The sequence below is a fragment of the Delphinus delphis genome, chromosome 1 (assembly GCF_949987515.2).
Source record: "Delphinus delphis chromosome 1, mDelDel1.2, whole genome shotgun sequence".
NCBI classification, from domain to species: Eukaryota; Metazoa; Chordata; class Mammalia; order Artiodactyla; family Delphinidae; genus Delphinus; species Delphinus delphis.
The window spans coordinates 104,950,811-104,968,637 of NC_082683.1; the positions used below are offsets into that span (position 1 = coordinate 104,950,811).

General features: G+C 44.3%; 2 protein-coding genes across 2 annotated transcripts in view; one reads left to right on the top strand and one right to left on the bottom strand.

The window, feature by feature from the left end:
- PHGDH (phosphoglycerate dehydrogenase) overlaps window positions 1-314 on the top strand; it is a 31,042-nt gene extending 30,728 nt beyond the window's left edge. The window contains exon 12 of the mRNA XM_060007110.1: window positions 16-314. Within this exon, the coding sequence (XP_059863093.1) occupies window positions 16-170 (155 nt within the window). The 3' untranslated portion in view covers window positions 171-314. The remainder of the gene's footprint in view (window positions 1-15) is intronic.
- Window positions 315-6,350: 6,036 nt separating this feature from the next.
- Window positions 6,351-17,827, bottom strand: part of HMGCS2 (3-hydroxy-3-methylglutaryl-CoA synthase 2) — a 30,422-nt gene continuing 18,945 nt past the window's right edge. Inside the window, 8 exon segments of the mRNA XM_060009558.1 lie at window positions 6,351-6,457; window positions 7,705-7,827; window positions 8,460-8,523; window positions 8,525-8,570; window positions 9,618-9,791; window positions 12,170-12,332; window positions 13,703-13,867; window positions 14,456-14,580. Of these exon segments, the coding sequence (XP_059865541.1) occupies window positions 6,351-6,457; window positions 7,705-7,827; window positions 8,460-8,523; window positions 8,525-8,570; window positions 9,618-9,791; window positions 12,170-12,332; window positions 13,703-13,867; window positions 14,456-14,580 (967 nt within the window).

A 17,827-nucleotide genomic window follows, 5' to 3' on the forward strand; every position in this document is an offset into this window, starting at 1 on the left:
TTCTTCTCCTTCCAGGCCTCCTGGCAGAGTCGGAGGTGCAGCTGCTGTCCTACCAGACCTCGATGGTGTCAGATGGGGAGACCTGGCACGTCATGGGCATCTCCTCCCTGCTGCCCAGCCTGGAGCCCTGGAAGCAGCACGCGACCGAGGCTTTCCAGTTCCACTTCTAACCTTGGGCTCACTTGTCCCAGCCTCGTGGGATTTTCTGAAGAAACACACCCACTGGAAGAGGAGAGCCACATTCCTGGGGCTGACGCTGCTTGTGTCTCATCTGACCCCTGTCGTACAGCAATAACCACCCAATAAAGAGCCTACCCTGTACTCTTCCGGGTACCTTTGTGTTGTCATTACCCTGAAGAGCCACCAGAGGGCATCCGCAGGCAGCCGTGGGGTTAGATGCTCTGCCTTGGAGGAGTAGGATTAAAGCTCAGACTGCTCCCACAGAAGTCTCCATCTGCTGGGGGGACAGAGCGCACAGAGGCCACTGGAAGCAGTGAGGAAAGTGCCACAACAGGTGTATGAATTCTGTTGAGAGCAGCGGAGGAAGTCATTGGAGCTGTGGATGGTGGTTCCCAGGAGATAGTTGGAAAGATTTCATAAGGGGAAGAAAGTGTGAGTAGAGGCACAGGGCCTGAGGTTGTTTGATGAGTTCCCAAAGCCAGCTCAGTAGGGGCTGGGCAGTATATTACTTGATTTTTTTTTTTAAAGATGATTTTCACAAAACATGGCAGAATGGTATTCCTGCATCCTAAGGGTTTCACCTTTTGAGGGTTTTTTACTCCATCTGTAGGGGATGACCCATTCCTACCTTATGCCCAGCAGCATCTGTTTCGGAGACAAGGCAGGCTAAGAAGGCCCGGCACCGGGCAGCTCATTGACAGTGGCAGGAGCAAACCCATCACTGTGGCCTCAGAGCTGCGACTGAACCGAAGGTCGGTGGAAGCTCCACCAGTAACCGCTCACTGTGCTGACCTCAGCTGTGAGCTCATAACATGTATTAGGGCCTTGCCAGAGCAGACCTGGAAGGGGATGGGCCTGAACTTGAACAGCAAGGTGGCTTTGAGCTGCTTTGACCTTGAGCACAGTGCTTAATTCCCCTAAGCCTTTGTTCCCTCATCAGTAAGAGGGATAAGGACGCCTCTCAGGATTGAATGGCTTAAAAAAGTGGTGTATGGGAAGTGCCCGAGGCACTTGGTCTCTTCATCCCTATGTCTTTCTTTAAGAGCAGACGACCAGGTCTCAGTCGCTTACACAGAATCCCTGCTCCAAACGGCCCTCCCTTTGCCCTTGTGGTAATGTTCTACCAGATCTGGACGTGGGGTGTCCTGACATCAGACAGCCCGTTCTCTCTGCCTGGAAAGAGATCAAGAAGCATCTGGTGGGGGTCGGGGGTGGGGGGCGGTGGGCGCTGGAGCCCATCGATAGCTAGAAAAATGGGCTGAGATTGATAAGTTAAAAATTGAGCTCAATCTTCCGCCGCCCAGCCTCTTCTCAGAAGCCCCTAGAAAAACCATATTCTGTGCTCTGAGGTGGTCAAAACAATTCTAGAAACCCCAATTACTTGAGCATCCCCAGATATCTTCCTAGACGTGGGTAGGTTTTGAAGGCATGGGACACATTCACTGTATCAGCCTGTCCTGTGGCTGCCCACGTAAACTCTCCTAAATTTAAAAAGGCAAGATTAAGTTTAAGATCCAGCTGGTGCTGTTTACTCCTTCGCATTTCTCTGTGGTTTGTGGCATCTCTGCACCGCCTAACTTTAGAGTGGAATTTCCTTCTTGTGTGTCTTGGCTGGGAAGCAGAAGTTTTGCTGAAAGCTCAGTGAGGGAGGCAGACGAATAGTGGGACAGGAGGGAACTGGCCTCTGAATGCTGGCTCCTGGGACTCTGAGATTCAGAAACGTACGTACGTACGTACATGTGTGTGTGTGTGTGTGTGCGTGTGTGTGTGTGTGTGTGTTTAGTATGTCCCCTGGAGACCAGAAGTTGCCTCGTGGTCAGTGGGCTGGACCACTCTCCACATCTGTGTCAATATACTGTGACATGTTGGTATTCTTGCTTGAGCTGCGTTAACAGGCCTCAATGCCTTTATCAAGTCATCACTCCATCCCCTCCTGCTGTAGGTTGTCCTGGGTGATTTTTTGCCCACATAGGTAAGTTCTTTATCTGCATGATTGTAGCCTACCTTAGGGTGAAAATGGTGACCGGGCAACTGGAAAATCATTCCCTCATATGCTGACCTTAAACAGGGGGAGAGGGCTCTGTTCAGAGCCAGCAGGAGTCAGTTTTAATGAAGTAGATGCCGGAGGTACCAGAGGAAGTCCTAGGGCTTAGTATCAAGGTCAGTGAAGAGGGGGAGAGGAAGGGGCTGGAAACCTCTGTGCAGTGGTGACAATGACCAGTGCCCTCCTGGGTGCCCTGCAGCTGAACCAGGGCTCATATTCTGCCGGCGTGCACGGTATGGGCAGCGCCTTGATAGTCTCATTAAATATTTTTAATATCACCCCCACATAGTGTCCAAATGACTCGCAAGTGGCAGCAGGCCTGGCTGCGGCATTCAATGACACAGAAGGTCCTGGTTGCTCAGGCCACAAAGACCCCCCAGCAAACTATGTGGATAGAAGGCAAGGTCCGGAGTCTCCTGCCTCAAGAACTCAGGTGATTATTGTACTAAGTGAAGTAAGTCAGACAGAGAAAGACAAATATCATACGACATTTCTTTTATGCAGAATCTGCAAAACAAAAAAATGACACAGATGAACTTATTTACAAAACAGAAACAGACTCAGAGACTAAGAGAATGAACTTACGGTTACCAGGGGGGAAGGATGGGAGGGAGGGATAGGTTGGGAGTTTGGGATTGACACGTAAACACTGCTGTATTTAAAATAGGTAAACAACAGGGACCTACTGTATAGCCCAGGGAACTCTGCTCAATATTCTGTAATAACCTAAATGGGAAGAGATTTGAAAAAGAATAGGTACATGGATACGTATAACTGAATCACTTTGCTCTACACCTGAAAATAACACAACACTGTTAATCGACTCTGCTCCAATATAAAATAAAAATTAAAAAAAAAAAAGAACTCAGGTGAATAAGAGCTTTGCTCCCACGACTACAGACACTACTCCAGAGATCCTAGGAAAGGCATACATTGTCCTGCCGGGGCTGCCAACTAGACTGAGGGCCCCCAAACAGCTTGCTGAGGAGGAGTAGGCAATGGGGGTCAGCCAAGGGGGGCTGCTGGGTGGCAGCTACAGCTGGTGTAAGAGAACAAGAGTTCAGCAAGCACCTGGAGAGGGCCTGGGAAGGGAGTCAGCTGATGCAAGATTAGCGCTCTCGCAGGGCTTTATCTCGGATTTTCTGGTGCCTGTTGTGAGTCGAACAGCCCGGAGCAAGCAGTGAAGTGGGCAGGCCCAGCACCTCATCTCCCAGTGCCCAGTGTCCTGTTATCCCTAGGGCGGCCTGCCCACGCCTGCCCTCCTCCCCACTGACAGAAGCCATCCTCCCTCCTCCAAAGTGCCCCTTTCCTGCTGGGGTGGCAGAGGAAACTTTCTACAAGTACATAAGTTAATAACTGAAATAACTTCACGCCCCTGAACTATTGCTGTTTTACAAGAAGAGCAGTGCTCTAGCTCAAGAGGGAAAAACCATCCTCTAAGGGAAGAGTTTCCTGCTAGGGATTGAAACAATGTTTTTGGCTGCAGGAGCCCAAAACATAACCTATTCACTTCTGCCCTGTGCTCACTTGTGCCGGTAACACCAACAAGGCACGGGACCAAGGAGCTTTGATCCTCATATCCTGAAGTCATTTCTGGCCCCTGTCTGCTGGCTCTGTCAGGTGTCTGTAAGGTGTCTTATGATCAGGGAAGGAAGCTGGGGGTGGTGGCTGTGTTTCACCCTTTGTTCCCCCTGTACCTGTCAGAGAATGGAATTGGAAGGGAGAGAGGGAGGGTGTGAGGTGAGTGTTCGGCAAGTTCACTGCTGTGGGCGTACATGCGCGTGGGGAGAGTGGGACCTCAGAGCCAGGAGGGCCAGCAGGTTTCTCTGCATGACAGCTGCTGCACTGGTTGTGTTCTGGTTTCCAAGAAATATGGGGGTTATTCCCTCCTTCCCTACTTTTTAATTGTGTTCTATTAGTTTAGTACCAAACCTAAAATTTAGAAATTCACAGAAAACCCTACGAAACAAAGAAAGAACTAACAGCACAGAAATTTAATAATAACAATAACAACAAGGCTATAACAAATGAGAGGCAAGCTATCTGGATCTTGCGGGAGACAACGGATCTGCCCCATTTCCGGTCTGTGATTCAAGGCTGAGCCTTCCCTCCATCCCTCCATCTCCCTTTTCACAAAGGGCTCCTCTAGCACCACAAGCCCATGACAGTGACTACAGCAGGGAAAGGCATGAAGGACCCCCTAAGGATGGCCCCTCACTCTACAGGGCCAGTGCTTTTGGGGGCTGCTGTGTCCAATCCAATCTATTTACCAGCTAAGAGTGGGGGACATTTACACGATCGAGAGAGGGCAGAAATTCTATAGCGTACTTTTTCAAGGAACCTCTCCACAGATAAAGAAACAAAAGAAGGACATTCAATCATGAGTCTCACCCTGGGCATCCCCCCTTTCCCCATACCTGCTCCTTACCCGAGGCAGGCTCTCCTAAAGATACCCCGAGGTCTAGGGCGTTCCACTGCCCTTCCAGCAACAAACTGGACGCCTGAGGGCCCTGAGCCCAACGCCATGGGAGCCAAGGCTGGGAGGTGGGCAGGGTCCCCATGACACATCCTGTCTGTGATGGGAAAACAGGCTGGGCAGTGCAGAGGCAGAGCTCCGCAGAGCACTGCACTGACATACAATCTTTATTTCAGCTAACATCTCAGTGGTGTAGGTTCATTGCTCCTGTGAGACAAGGATAAGGCCCAGCTTTTCTTTTCTTGGTACAATGCTGCTTAAGCATGTGGACCAGGAGAGGGAGGGAACCTGATTTGAAAACTCTCCCTTGAAAAATCCCAATTCTCTCTCTCTCTTTCTCTGTCTCTTCTTTCTCCTCTCTCTCTCTCTCTCTCTCTCTCTGTCTGCTTCTGATGACTGAACTAGCTTGACACATTTAATGGCCCCCTCTTTGCCACTGACTTGCCCTTAACAACCATATTACAAACAGACAACAGATAAGCAAACAAACAGATGACTCCCTGGTAGCGCCAAAGTCCGATGAGTCTGCTTAAGGAGGCTGCCGTTCTCAACCATACCCTGAAGCCTGGCCGGTCGGCCCCCTTTCCAACCTCGCTTACCTCCTAACATCCCAGAGGCACACTTCAGTTGCCCCACAGGGCTGAGAATGCTGGCAGTGGTTAGGAGTGAACAGAGGACACCCCTTATCCTGCAGTTTTCCTGTTTTATCCGGGTATCTGGTTTACCCAGGACTTCTTCCTCATCTTTCCCTGTTCCCTACCCTGCCCTTGGCAAACTTTTTAGTCTTCCCCCTTCGTATACCAAAGTAGGGGGGGAAATTTAAAAACAGGAAAATAGAGATGAAGTATTCGGGCGCAGGGACTGATCTGTTGAGATTTATGGGTTGTAAAAGCAATTGCTTCTCACACTTCCATTCTGCTTATCTTCCCAATTAGGAAGATTAACTGAAGGCAGATATCTGGGTCCATGCACTACAAGATTCTAATTCTGAATCTTTGATTTTCCTTTAAAAAGTACCATAAAGAATTCTCCTATTTCTCTTCCCGATTCCATCCACTTCCATCAAACTCTTCTCTCCTTCTGCCCCTACCCACTTATTTCCCAAATCTCACTTCTTCTACCCAGAAGGAATCGCAACACGGGATGATTGCTCACAGACCCTTAGCCTAAGGTGCCCTCCAGCCAAGGCTTCTGCCTCTCACAGAATCCCCAGCACCCTGTTTCCTTATGAGTCTCTCCAACACACTGGCGTGTCCTTCTCTGATGCTCTTCATCTTTGTTACCAACTCGCCCCATTGGAGTAATGACTTCCATAGTTTCAGGTTTACAGCCTGCCTGCTTCTGTTGTGGATGCTAATTTTGTTTCTATCAGGCTTCTAGGGGAGCTTCCTATCATGAGTAGATCAGGTAAACAAGTTGACTCTTTTTTTCAGATTCAAGATTTAAGAACGTGCCCCTTCCCCCAGCTTTTGCCTTTCATGGGCAAAGAGCCCCAAGAGTTTTACTTGGTCCTCATGGTACAAACTCCCCACCTCTGATCATTTTGGAAGCTACGGACCCTCTCTGGCCTGTTCACACTCTCAGAACTGCATCTGTCACCCAGAGGAGAATCTTTAAGCCACCTACACTCTAAAATTTCACTCATCAACTTTAGACCGGACGCCGGGCATACTTTCGGTGATACAGCTCATCCACTCTCTCCAGGTATCAAGTGCCTAGGAAAAGGCTGTTTTTGTCACCAAGTGGTGAGAAATTCACTGTGGAATGAGAAGAGGCAATACTCACAAAGGGCTGCATGGGGCTGAGGAAGAGAAAATGGTAATAGGGACGCCTAGACCTTCACGTGGAGCTCTCCTGGCTGTGCTGCAAGGGGTGGCGAGGTCACCTAGTCTACACCCAGTAGGGCACTGGGCCATCAGAAGAACCAGAAGCAGCTCTCTTGGAGCTAGTACCTAAGACTTGTCTACTAGAAATTTTGCTATAGGAGTATGCCGTTTTTCTGCAGTAGACATGCCCTTCCTCCATTGAAATCTTCATCATGTCCTTCTGCCAATGGTACCTAGCTTGAGGTGTACCTCAGAGCATGCTGTTTTCTAATAGACACTTCCTTCCTAGGCCTAAGTTTTCCAACTCTGATTCATTGTAGTATTTCAAAGTTTTGTCCATTAACATTCATCTCAGAGGTCCTATTTTTATTTTATTTTGTCTTCTTTTTTGCTCTAACATGTCCCCTGTTCCAGATAAGATCAATGACTACTAGGTCTAGGTTTTCTGGAACATTCTCAATTCCATAAGTTCAGTCTCCTTTTCAGGGCAAGTCATGTGTCCCAAGTTTTGCTTGAAAAAATATGGTTACCCTGATTTTAAAATCACCATCTGGCTTCTCCAGTCCTAACTTTTGCTTTGGTGTACTTTTCCTTTGTTGCTTTTTGGGGACACTATTTTGTTTTATGTTTGGTAAGGAAAGGGGGTCGCTGAAAGAAGACAGTAATATTTGCCGATAACTTATTTATCATTAATTCATTCATTAATCTCTTTGGCAATCCTGCAAAGTTCGTATGATTTTAGAAATGAGGCAACTGAGAAAACTTCAATAATTTTCTCAAAGATAAAGAGCTGATAAGTTATCACAGCTCAGCTTAGACTTTGATATCCGGCTCCAAAATCTGGGCTTTTTCAACTGTTGCGTAGATAGTGTTTTCAAAGACCATACATCTGGCTTCCAGGGGACTTCATTGTCCAGTATCCTGTTTTGGGTGGTTATCTATGCTCGGTGCTGGGAAGCCACATGCTGCCTCCTACCTCTTCCCAACTCTGTCTTCTGCTTCCCCACCCAGTTCTTCCCCTTTCGAACCTAACAAACCTTCTCCCAATCATATCTGATAGAAGTCGTCACTCTCACCCACTATATTCTAGACTTCTGATGAATCCCTGGCTCTCAGCTCCTGGCATAGAATCTGAGAAAAATTGCCTTCTCCTCCTCTCTTTCTGCCTTTTTTCTTACCCTTGTGGTAGAACTGTTCTCTTTGGTCCATTATTTCTGTAAACTTCTCAGGAGACATATGCTTCCGGGAGGTGAGACATTTTGGCAGGTCTGATGTACTGGATACCAGCTTCTCCGGTGGGGGGTGGGGGGTGGGGGGGCGGCGAGACTGGGAAGCAAAAGTAAGACTCTTAAACTTACTTCATTGTCATCACTGCTACCAATCACAAGTCCAATGGAGAGCCAGGCTCTGTGGAAGCTCCCGCCCCAGGGGAAAGTGCTCTATGTATGGCTTAGAATGTCAAGAAATGATAAAGCTCAGCAAACTTAATGTTAGCAAAACATACAGGCAGACCCTCATTTAGTCAAGGTGTATCCCGTTTAGCGCCTAGATGTATGCCCTTGATCACGTCCATCATAAAATAATGCACAAATGTTTCCTGGATATCTCAAATCCATCCATTTCTCGTTAACCAGTTGCAACCAAACCACCACCATCACCTCTTGCCTAGACTATTTGCTGGAACAATCTGACAGGTTTCCCCATATTCACCTTTGTTTCTCATCAGTCTAGCCTCTAAGTAGTAACCAGGGAAGTGCTTCGAATACATGAACTAGACAAACTTACTCTATTGCTTAAATCCCTTCAGGGCTTTCCTTTGTTCTTAATCACAACATAATTCTATCAAGGTGGGAGCCTTGGTAGTGGTGAGGCAGAAAGTGGTTTCTTTTACCCGATGAAACTGGCCAGGAGTGCCTGATCAAAAGACTGGACTCACCTGGAGAAGCATCCTGGGGCACCCGAAATGAAAAGAAACTTTCCGCTAAGCCAGAGCCATTAAGAGAAGGCACCAGTCCTGGAGCCAGCCAAGTCCTGGGCAGAGTGACTGCGGCGAAAGAAATCAAAACCTAAAACCACACATCAACATTATGTTCCGCACTGCAAAGAAGCCACCAGTCTAGTCAACCTCTTGCAACTAGCAATGGGTTCTGGGCACTCTACACAAACAGGGGCTTCTGGAAGACCCTGGGGGTAGGCCCAGAAGGAGGAAAACTTACCAAGAGGAGAACAGCTAAAGTCTAAGATACAGAAGCCACAGTGAGCATAACTGAATCTCTGGGATGTAAAAGGAACTTCTCCCCACCCAGGAAGCCAAGATGAATTCAGTGAACTCTGAAGGCACCTCCAAGTGAAGGTCAGACCACTGGACTCATCTCAAGGCTCCCATGTTGACTGGCAATGCTTCAGAAGTTGTAACTTTTTTTATTCTACCCTCATTAGGAATAATTTGAGCAAGTCCAATGATATACATATATATTTTTCTCATGTTGTATGCATGTACTAGTACAAGTGTTTTCTTGTAAAATCCACAAAAGAGAATATCTATAAAAATAAAAACTAACACTTGGGCCCCTGCTGAGCATTACTGTTTTAATTGCTTCAGACATTTAACATTCATCAAAACTTTAGAAGGTAGGTATTGCTATTGTACAAATTTTATAGTTGGGAAAAAGAAGGCGCATAAAGGTTAAATATTTTTCCAAGGTCAAAGCTAATAAATGGTAAAGAGATTTGAACACAGGTTGTGGGCTCTAAAGCTAGAATCTCTTGACCAACATGCTTTACTGAGTACAGAGATTTTAAAGGATGAGATCAAAATATGCATAAAAGTTCTACTATTTTCCTGCTGCACCAGATAGGTCTTGCTCATCCCCTGGCATCATACATGCACTTCACTTTGGAGACCACTGTTTAATACTGATGGCACATCTGCCTACCCATACACCTTTGAAACCTGTTTCTTTCATTTTCCTTCCTTTCTTCTTTCTTTCCTTTTTGAAAAACTTCTGAACCAGAAGAGGAACAAAACTTGGTTGAACCCTCAGACCAGAGGCCACGGGTGAGAGGAGGTGGGGTCACATGCCGTACTCACTGGAGCAGAAGTGAGGCCAGGCATCCCTCGCCCAGGGATGAAGTGTACATATTCCCGTTGTGTGTGGAGAGGTAGAGGGACGCCTTGCGCTTCTTGTTGAACATGTCTAGAGAGGCCTTTTGAAATGCTTTTTCTACGTCCTTATCGGTGTAGGTGTCTTCCAGCTTTAGCCCCCTGTGAGGCAGCCAGAGGAATAGGCCAGGCGAGAAGCCACATGAGGGAAGGAATGCAGCACGGGGAAAAGTGTAACAGCTACTGGAGAGAAGACTTTGGGACACATGTCTTTTATAATAGAATATTTGGAAATACAGAAAACACAGAGGAAAACTGTCACTAATAGTCTTACCATTCAGAGAGAGCACTTAGGTCATAGTTTTCTTATGGAATCCATTCCTAATTTTATACAGTTTTTTGGAAAGTAAAATCATGCGATACATTCTGTTTAGCATGCTTCCTTAACTAATTTTCTCTATGACATTGTCAGCTTCTCTAACATTATTATTATTATTTTTTTTGCGGTACACGGGCCTCTCACTGTTGTGGCCTCTCCCGTTGCGGAGCACAGGCTCCGGACGCGCAGGCTCAGCGGCCATGGCTCACGGGCCCAGCTGCTCCGCGGCGTGTGGGATGTGGGATCTTCCCGGACCGGGGCACGAACCCGTGTCCCCTGAAGCGGCAGGCAGACTCTCAACCACTGCGCCACCAGGGAAGCCCTCTAACATTATTTTTAAAGGCTGCCAAATGGACCATGATATGACGTACCCTACTTTAACCAATTGACCCGTTTCTGTCCTCATTAGCTAAAATACTACAGAGAATAGCTACATGTTTGTTTTTTTTTTAGGAAACATTTTTTTTCATTAAAAATTTTTATGCAATTTTAAAAGGTTACTTTCCATTTACAGTTATCACAAAATGTTGGCTATATTCCCCGTGATGTACAATACATCCTTGAGTCTATATTAGACCCAACAGCCTGTACCTCCTACACTCCTATGTTGCTCCTCCCCCTCTCCCCACTGGTACCCACTAGTTTGTTCTATCTATGAGTCTGCTTCTTTTTTGTTATATTCACTTGCATGTTGTATTTTAGATTCCACTTACAAGTGATATCATACAGCATTTGTCTTTCTCTGACTGACTCATTTCACTTAGCATAAGCCCATCCATGTTGTTGCAAATGGCAAAATTTTGTTCTTTTTTATGACTGAGTAGTATTCCATTGTATATGTGTACCACATCTTCTTTACCCATTCATCTGTTGATGGACACTTAGGTTGCTTCCACACCTTGGCAAATGTAAATAATGCTGCTCTGAACGTTGGGGTGCATGTATCTTTTCAAATTAGTGTTTTGGGGGTTTTCTGATGTATACCCAGGAGTAGAATTTCTGGGTCATACGGTAGTTCTATTTTTAGTTTTTTGAGGACTAGCTACATGTTCTTTTAAACATGTGGAATTACCGAGCCAAAGATGCACATCTATTAAGGCTTTTGCTTCATGTTTTCCTATTACTCCCCCAAATCTTTGTATCCGTTTACTATTGCTCATTTTCTCATAGACTCAATTTTAAACGCTATCTAAAGAAAACATTAACTTGTTTATATTTGTTACTAATGGGTATGCACATTTAAAAATATGATTATGTGCATTTCTTCCTTGAGGAAGTTTCTTGTCCACATACTTTGTTCAGTTTTCTACTTAGTGTGTTTTTCTTGTTATGGATGAGACTTTCATATATTAGAGATAGTAAGCTATTATCTTTGGTGTATGTTAGAATTTTTTTCCATGGGGTAGGTCTTAGGAGCAGTGTTTGTGCTAATTTGGATGTTGGTGGCAGGGTTAGCAGTAGTAGTTAGAAACAGGGGCAGATGTTGGTAAAATACTCCAAAACTTGAACAGATACCAAGAAGAAAGGGAAAGATTCCCTTCCCAGTGAGAACTCTTTGTGTTCTTCTTTTCTGAATGTCTTGGAGTATCGCATCAATAAACAGCGTTCTCCCTGCTTTATCGACAGCAAAGGGGAGTGAGCTGGACTATCTCTATTTCATAGGTGCGGGGATTTGAGGCAACAAGCAAGACATTCATTAAGCCAATGGCTAGTGGGAATGAGACCAGACGCTCCCCAAGTTGCCATCCTGCATTGTGATTATTTGCTTCTAGGTGTTTCTTTCTCTACAGACTGTGAGATCCTCTAGGCAGGTATCATGGAGTCACATCCACTTTTGTCTCCAGAGTTTAGTATGATGTCTGACACATAGTTGATGTTCATAACATGTTTATTGCCTGAATAATTTAGCCACACTCCCTTTCCCCTTTTTATTACTCTCCGAAGCTTCTTATAGTCACTTGATCTAGAGGTTCTGGCAGTGCCCCTGTGCTCCCTAAGATACAGGGTGAGGTCTCTGAGAAAACAATAACGCACTAACCCACGTGAGGACTTGGTGTCATTTCTACTGTGTTGGAGGATTGTTGTCTTTTCCTACAGGAGTGGCTGGTGGTCCAGACTCAAGGCATGAGGAAGCCTCCTCCTTCTTATGAAGAGGACTCACCTGAAGGCTTCCAGCCTCTTATAGAGGCCAGTCTGTGTGTTGCCACTGGCTAAGACAAAGTCATTGAACATCAGGTGAGCTAGGGATTTCTGGACCCTCTTGCAGAAGGGTGTATGAAAGATCACAAACTGTAAATCAGGAGTGAAATGTCGATCGATGCCAGCTGGAAGAAGAAGTGTGAAAGCAAGGATGTGGCATGATCCACTTAGACATACTCTCCAAGATCTAACTGTGCTGAGGTCTCCCAGAAAACTGGCTCCTACCTCCGGCAAACACACAGAGGTTTGTTCATTCATTTTACAAGCATTTTACTAAGCACTCTACTCATAAAGAAGGTAAAGAAACAAATATTTTCTTCCTATCTGCCATTGCCAACCTCTATGACAAATAATTCCTCAAATCAACCTCGTACTGTATTATTTTCTCTATTTTCCAGGGGAGAAAACAGTCTCCAAAATATGAAGCTGAGTCATGTGTCCAAGGTCACGCAGCTTGAAAAGAGCTGCCTTTGGCTTTGGGTTCTGGTGTCTCTGGATCTACACTCCAGACTCTCTCATATTCCAAAGAGAAGAGCAATGCACCCCCTGCCCTTAGGAAAGTTTACAATTCGGTGCTGAGATCCAAAGCGGCATTGATCAAATTCCATATGAGATTAAGGACTAAAATTAGAATGTCATAAGAATTCAGAGGATGCCAGAGCAATTAGCCAATAACAATTTTACAGTGGATGGGCAGAGGCAGAGATGTCCAAGTCGACTCCTTTCCCATGGAGGCAGCCAGCATCCCACCCAGTGCAGCAGAGAGGGACAAGATGCTTCAGGACACCCCTAAAGCATCCATGCTCTGATGCTTCAGCACATGCCTTTTCCCACACTGAAACCTGCCTTTTTTAGATGCCCATCTGGGCATGGCTAAACAGGTAGGAACCCCCCCCCCCTTTATTTTTTAAGTATACGGGTTTCTCTTTATTTTTAAAAGAAGATTCGTTTCTTTTCTGATTATGGAATTGGTACATATTTTTTAGCAGAGAACTTCAGAAAGTAAGGTGAAAATAAAATCAACTTCCAACACTACCAGGCAAAGAAAAAAATCACTGATAACACTTAAGTATACTGAAAATATAGGTAAGAATTTTCAACATCAACCAGACTTTAAAAGGTGGCAAACTATAAACCAAGAGTCAAATCACTCCTGACTTCAACAGAAATGAATTCTGGCCTCCATAGGATGTGGTCACTCTGATTCACACAGTACCTCCCCAGGTGGCCGGCACCCACTGGCTTCAGCTTTGACCTTGGATTGTCTACTTTCTTTCATTTAACTCAAGTTAGAGGCAATTTCATGCTTGACTTCGGGTGACTTCCAAAGGGACTTTAGCTCAGGCCCAGGAAAAGGTGTCAGAAGAAGGGGACATGAAACAATTCTCTTGTGATCATTTGAAGAGGAGAAAAGGGTCCTTGTCTTAAGAGGTTAGGACATACTCTTGGCCTCGTGTGAATAGGGTCCCCACCTTCTGCCCTCTGAGCCCCATACCTTGCTCCCACTCGTTCTGGATCTTTTGATGGTATAACATGTAGCATCGGTCCAGGGCCCGTAAGTAGCGCTGGATGGACAGCTTCCCATCCAATTGTGGGCACTCTGAAGTCATATCTGCTTTGTAGAAGTCATATACATTCTCCATGTGGGTTGCTCTAAGCCCTGGCAAGGCACACAGAGGGATTCGGAGACTGTACAAGGCAGCCCACGTTGAGCAGAGAGGATAGGAGAGCCACATACAAGCAGCCCCCTGGTCTTTATCTTTCTCGTGCCCAAGCCTGAGCCCACCGAGCATCCCTCATGTGTTCAAAAGGAGTTGATTGAATTGCCACTTTTATATAAATGAGATTTATATTTCCATTTCCATACCTAGATGGGCTTAAAAAAAATCTGGAATAGACATCAAAAGTCTCAAAGGAAAGCTCTCACTTTATACTCAATTATCTTCTTTCATTTTCAGTTGTCAGTTTAGCTCTCAAAGGGTCCTTGTCAGCAGCATCAGTACCAGCCATTCCACACATCATTATCCCAAAGTGTGATGGTGCAGGAGAGGCAAGCTTGCGGATCCCTCTCTTCCCCTCCTCCCTGCCCTCTGCTCCCCAGTCCAGTCTTTTGGAGACAGTCAATATCATCATCAGATCCACATTTCAGCCCTGCATAGTGGGTGGGCCAACTTGGAATTAGGAGCTAGGTATCTGGCTACGCCATGCACGGTCTCCCGGCGCCACATAGACACTGTTTACTACAAACCTCTCTCGAGGGCTAGAGGGCCCTTGGGCCCAACCAGCATTGCCACAGCTCCAGCCCTGCCTGTGGGGTGAATATTGCCACTGGAGTACACTGCGATGTCTCCACAGACCACCAGGGCATAGTGACTTGTAATGAGAGGCAAGCAATAATTATTATCACTACCAAATCTCAAGTAGACTGAAAGCCTCCTGTACGCCAGGCACAATTTTAGGTACTGGTGATAGATCACTGAACCAAAATAAAAATTCTTGCCCCATGGAACTTGTTCTAGTGAAATTCATCATGACACATTTGAAATGCAATGTCAAAACTCAGTGTTCTGTGACTCTAGCTGTAAAATCCTCATTTATTCAGAATTCAGTTTCTGAATTCAATGAAACATTCATAAATGAGCACTTCTGGAGATAATTTAGATTTGTACTCATCACCTTACAGCACTTCATAGTACTACAGTGGAAATTTCTTTCAAATCATAGAAGGCCAAGGGATGGAGAGGGAAACTAATATTTGAAATCCTAGATAGACATGAGCTATCCTCAAACAATCCTTAAAATAATCCAGTGAGGCAGGAATTATCCACATTTACAAAGGAAGACACTGCCTTCTAGAGAATCCAAGTAATCTGTCTAAGGTCACCCACCTCATGAATACGGAATTATATATTCAGACCCGGTTCTGACTGGATCCTGAACCACGTGCTTTGAACAATCTGGTATTACCTTCCTTCTGAGAAGAGTTAGTGTCAAGTAACCACATTTAATGTAGGTGGTCCATAGTAACTACTTCTATAGTAGCCAGATGATTATTCAATAAATAATTGTTGTCTTGAATATTATTTGTTCCTCTCTCATCTGATAGTACTGCCCGCCCTCAAACTTGGGTTTGTGAGAGAAACATGGCGGCAATTTTAGGATTCTACCTAAACTGTGAGGAAGCCCCCAGGGTTTACGCCAGCACTGTGTTGAGAGCCATTATTTCTGTATAATTCAGTCCTCACAATAAGCCTATCTGTCAGATACAGTTATCTCCTCTTTATAGACAAAGGAATTGAGACCCAAAGAACCTGAGTCACTTACCTAAAGCCACGCAGCTAATAGATGGTAGGATAAAGATTCAGAGTCAAGGTTCCAACCCAAATTCATTGAAACCCAAGAACCTTCTCTTAAGATTATATAACAACTCAAACTCCAACCCCAACGAAACAGTATTGTTATTTTTTCTCTGCAATTTTATATACATAAATATACAAAAATATATAATAAACATATAATATATATAAACAAAATTTATATATGTATATAAAATTAGGAAACTATAGAATAGTATTTAGAAGCCATTAAGGAAAAAACCAGTCAATTAGACGGCCTAAAATTAAAACCTTCTATCAGAAACAAACTCAAAAGACAAACTAGAGAAGTATTTACAGTACATAAAGCCAACAAAGGATTATTTTCATTCATATATAAGCGCCTCATAAGAAACATAAGGTATGTAATAGAAAAATGGCTAATAAACATCATTAAAAATATCAAAGTTCTCTTATAATAGCAAAAGAAAATCGATGATACTATTATATTACTTATTAAACTGACAAAGATTAGAAAGTTTGATAATATATATTGTAGGAATGCACTTTAGTACAACATGTTGAAGAACAATTTGGCATATTCTATCAAACCTTTAGATCAAACTATTCTGCAATTCCACTTCTAGGAATCTATTCCTAGAACATATTATCATGAGCGTGCAAAGCTATTGTACAATGTTCATTAAAACAGTATTTATAATTGCAAAAACATACATCAATCTAAATATCCATCTATATGGGACTAAGGTTTGGCATATCTATCAATAGAATATTATGTGGCTTTTAAAAGAATGACTTTAGGTGACCTTTATGTGTATATCTATCTATCTGTCTATCTTATATCTATCTATCTATAGAATGACCTCTAAGACATCATAGAGATGAGGAATAATGTGTACAATGTTAAAAAATGAATAGATAAGGGTATGCTTTCAGGTATATAGAAAATTCCTGGAAGAATACATAGAAACTGTCAGTGTTAAATTATGGGAGTTGGTAATGGGGTGTCAAAGGGAAATTTTCTTTACTTTCTTTACTTTTCACCCTTTTGTTTGTGTGTGTGTGTGTGTGTATGTACTTAACTGTTGGTTTCAATTACCTTCATTTAAAACAAAAAAAGACAAGAAAAAATGAGGTCTCTCAGGCAATCTGAGCCAGTACCACTCTTTCCTTCCCTCATACCCTGCTGTCTCTCTGGAGTGGTCCAGACCTTCTTGGTGAGTCCCAGAACCACCTTCTCCCATCTGAGGGTCCCCAGGTGGATGGCCAGGTCAGAAGCAGAGATCACATCTACGCTGGCCTTGTCTTGTTTTGGCGTTTGCCATTAGACTCAAGCTTAAATATGCTTTTTGTTTTAGTATAGATTAACAATTCACATCCTAATAGCTTGTTTGAATTTTTCCCCCACAAGACATCACGTTAAAGAAGGATGCATTTGCAGCCCTCTCCTGTGGAATACCCAACCATTCAGCAGAATCTACTCATTTGAAATGACATGTTTGAAGCTGATAATACCCCCAAATATAGGCTCTGATTTTGGGTTAAAGGCTGGTGTGTGTCCCTTGCCCTTCACTTCTACTCTCTAACTAAATTCTGGGCTGGACATATTGGTGGTGACGGTAGTAGGGGTTGCTGGAGAGGTAATAATACAAATGCCAAGCAGGAGAAGCACTGCAAGTACAGGTTTGACGATGTAGAGACTAGAACATGCCAAATCAATGGAATCATTGTTGGCGAGGCTACGCAGGGCAGTTGAAAAAAAACACTGAATGGGTGTAAGGAATTGTACTGCCTTGTTGCATGAACAGAGACAAACCATTAAACTCTTCTTGGCCTCTTTTTAAAGTGAAAAATATTGGATTAGATAGTCTCTAGGGTCACCGCCAACATCAAGACTTCATAATTAATTTTATAATTAATGTTTATTATGGTTTCTAAAGTTTAAATTCTGGTTTCCAACTTAGTAAATGTAGGGCCTTGTCTGCCCAGGTACTGTTTTTTCACATCTCCATTGATATCTTGTTTAATGCCTGTAAGGCAGGTAGGCAAACAAAAACTCTGAGTCTCGCAGAGGTTAAGGGACTTGTCATCAATTATTGACAGACCTAGGTTTCTAACTCTCCTAGGAACCAGGCAAGGGAGAGAAAGTAGAAATACTCTGTGTCATAGTCTATCCTGTGATTCTTTGGGTCTATTTTTATCAGGGTGTTTTTCCCTAACACCTAAACTTGTTTAAATCTTTTAACATCACCAATCTCTTTCCCGCTCAGAGACTTGGGAGAAAC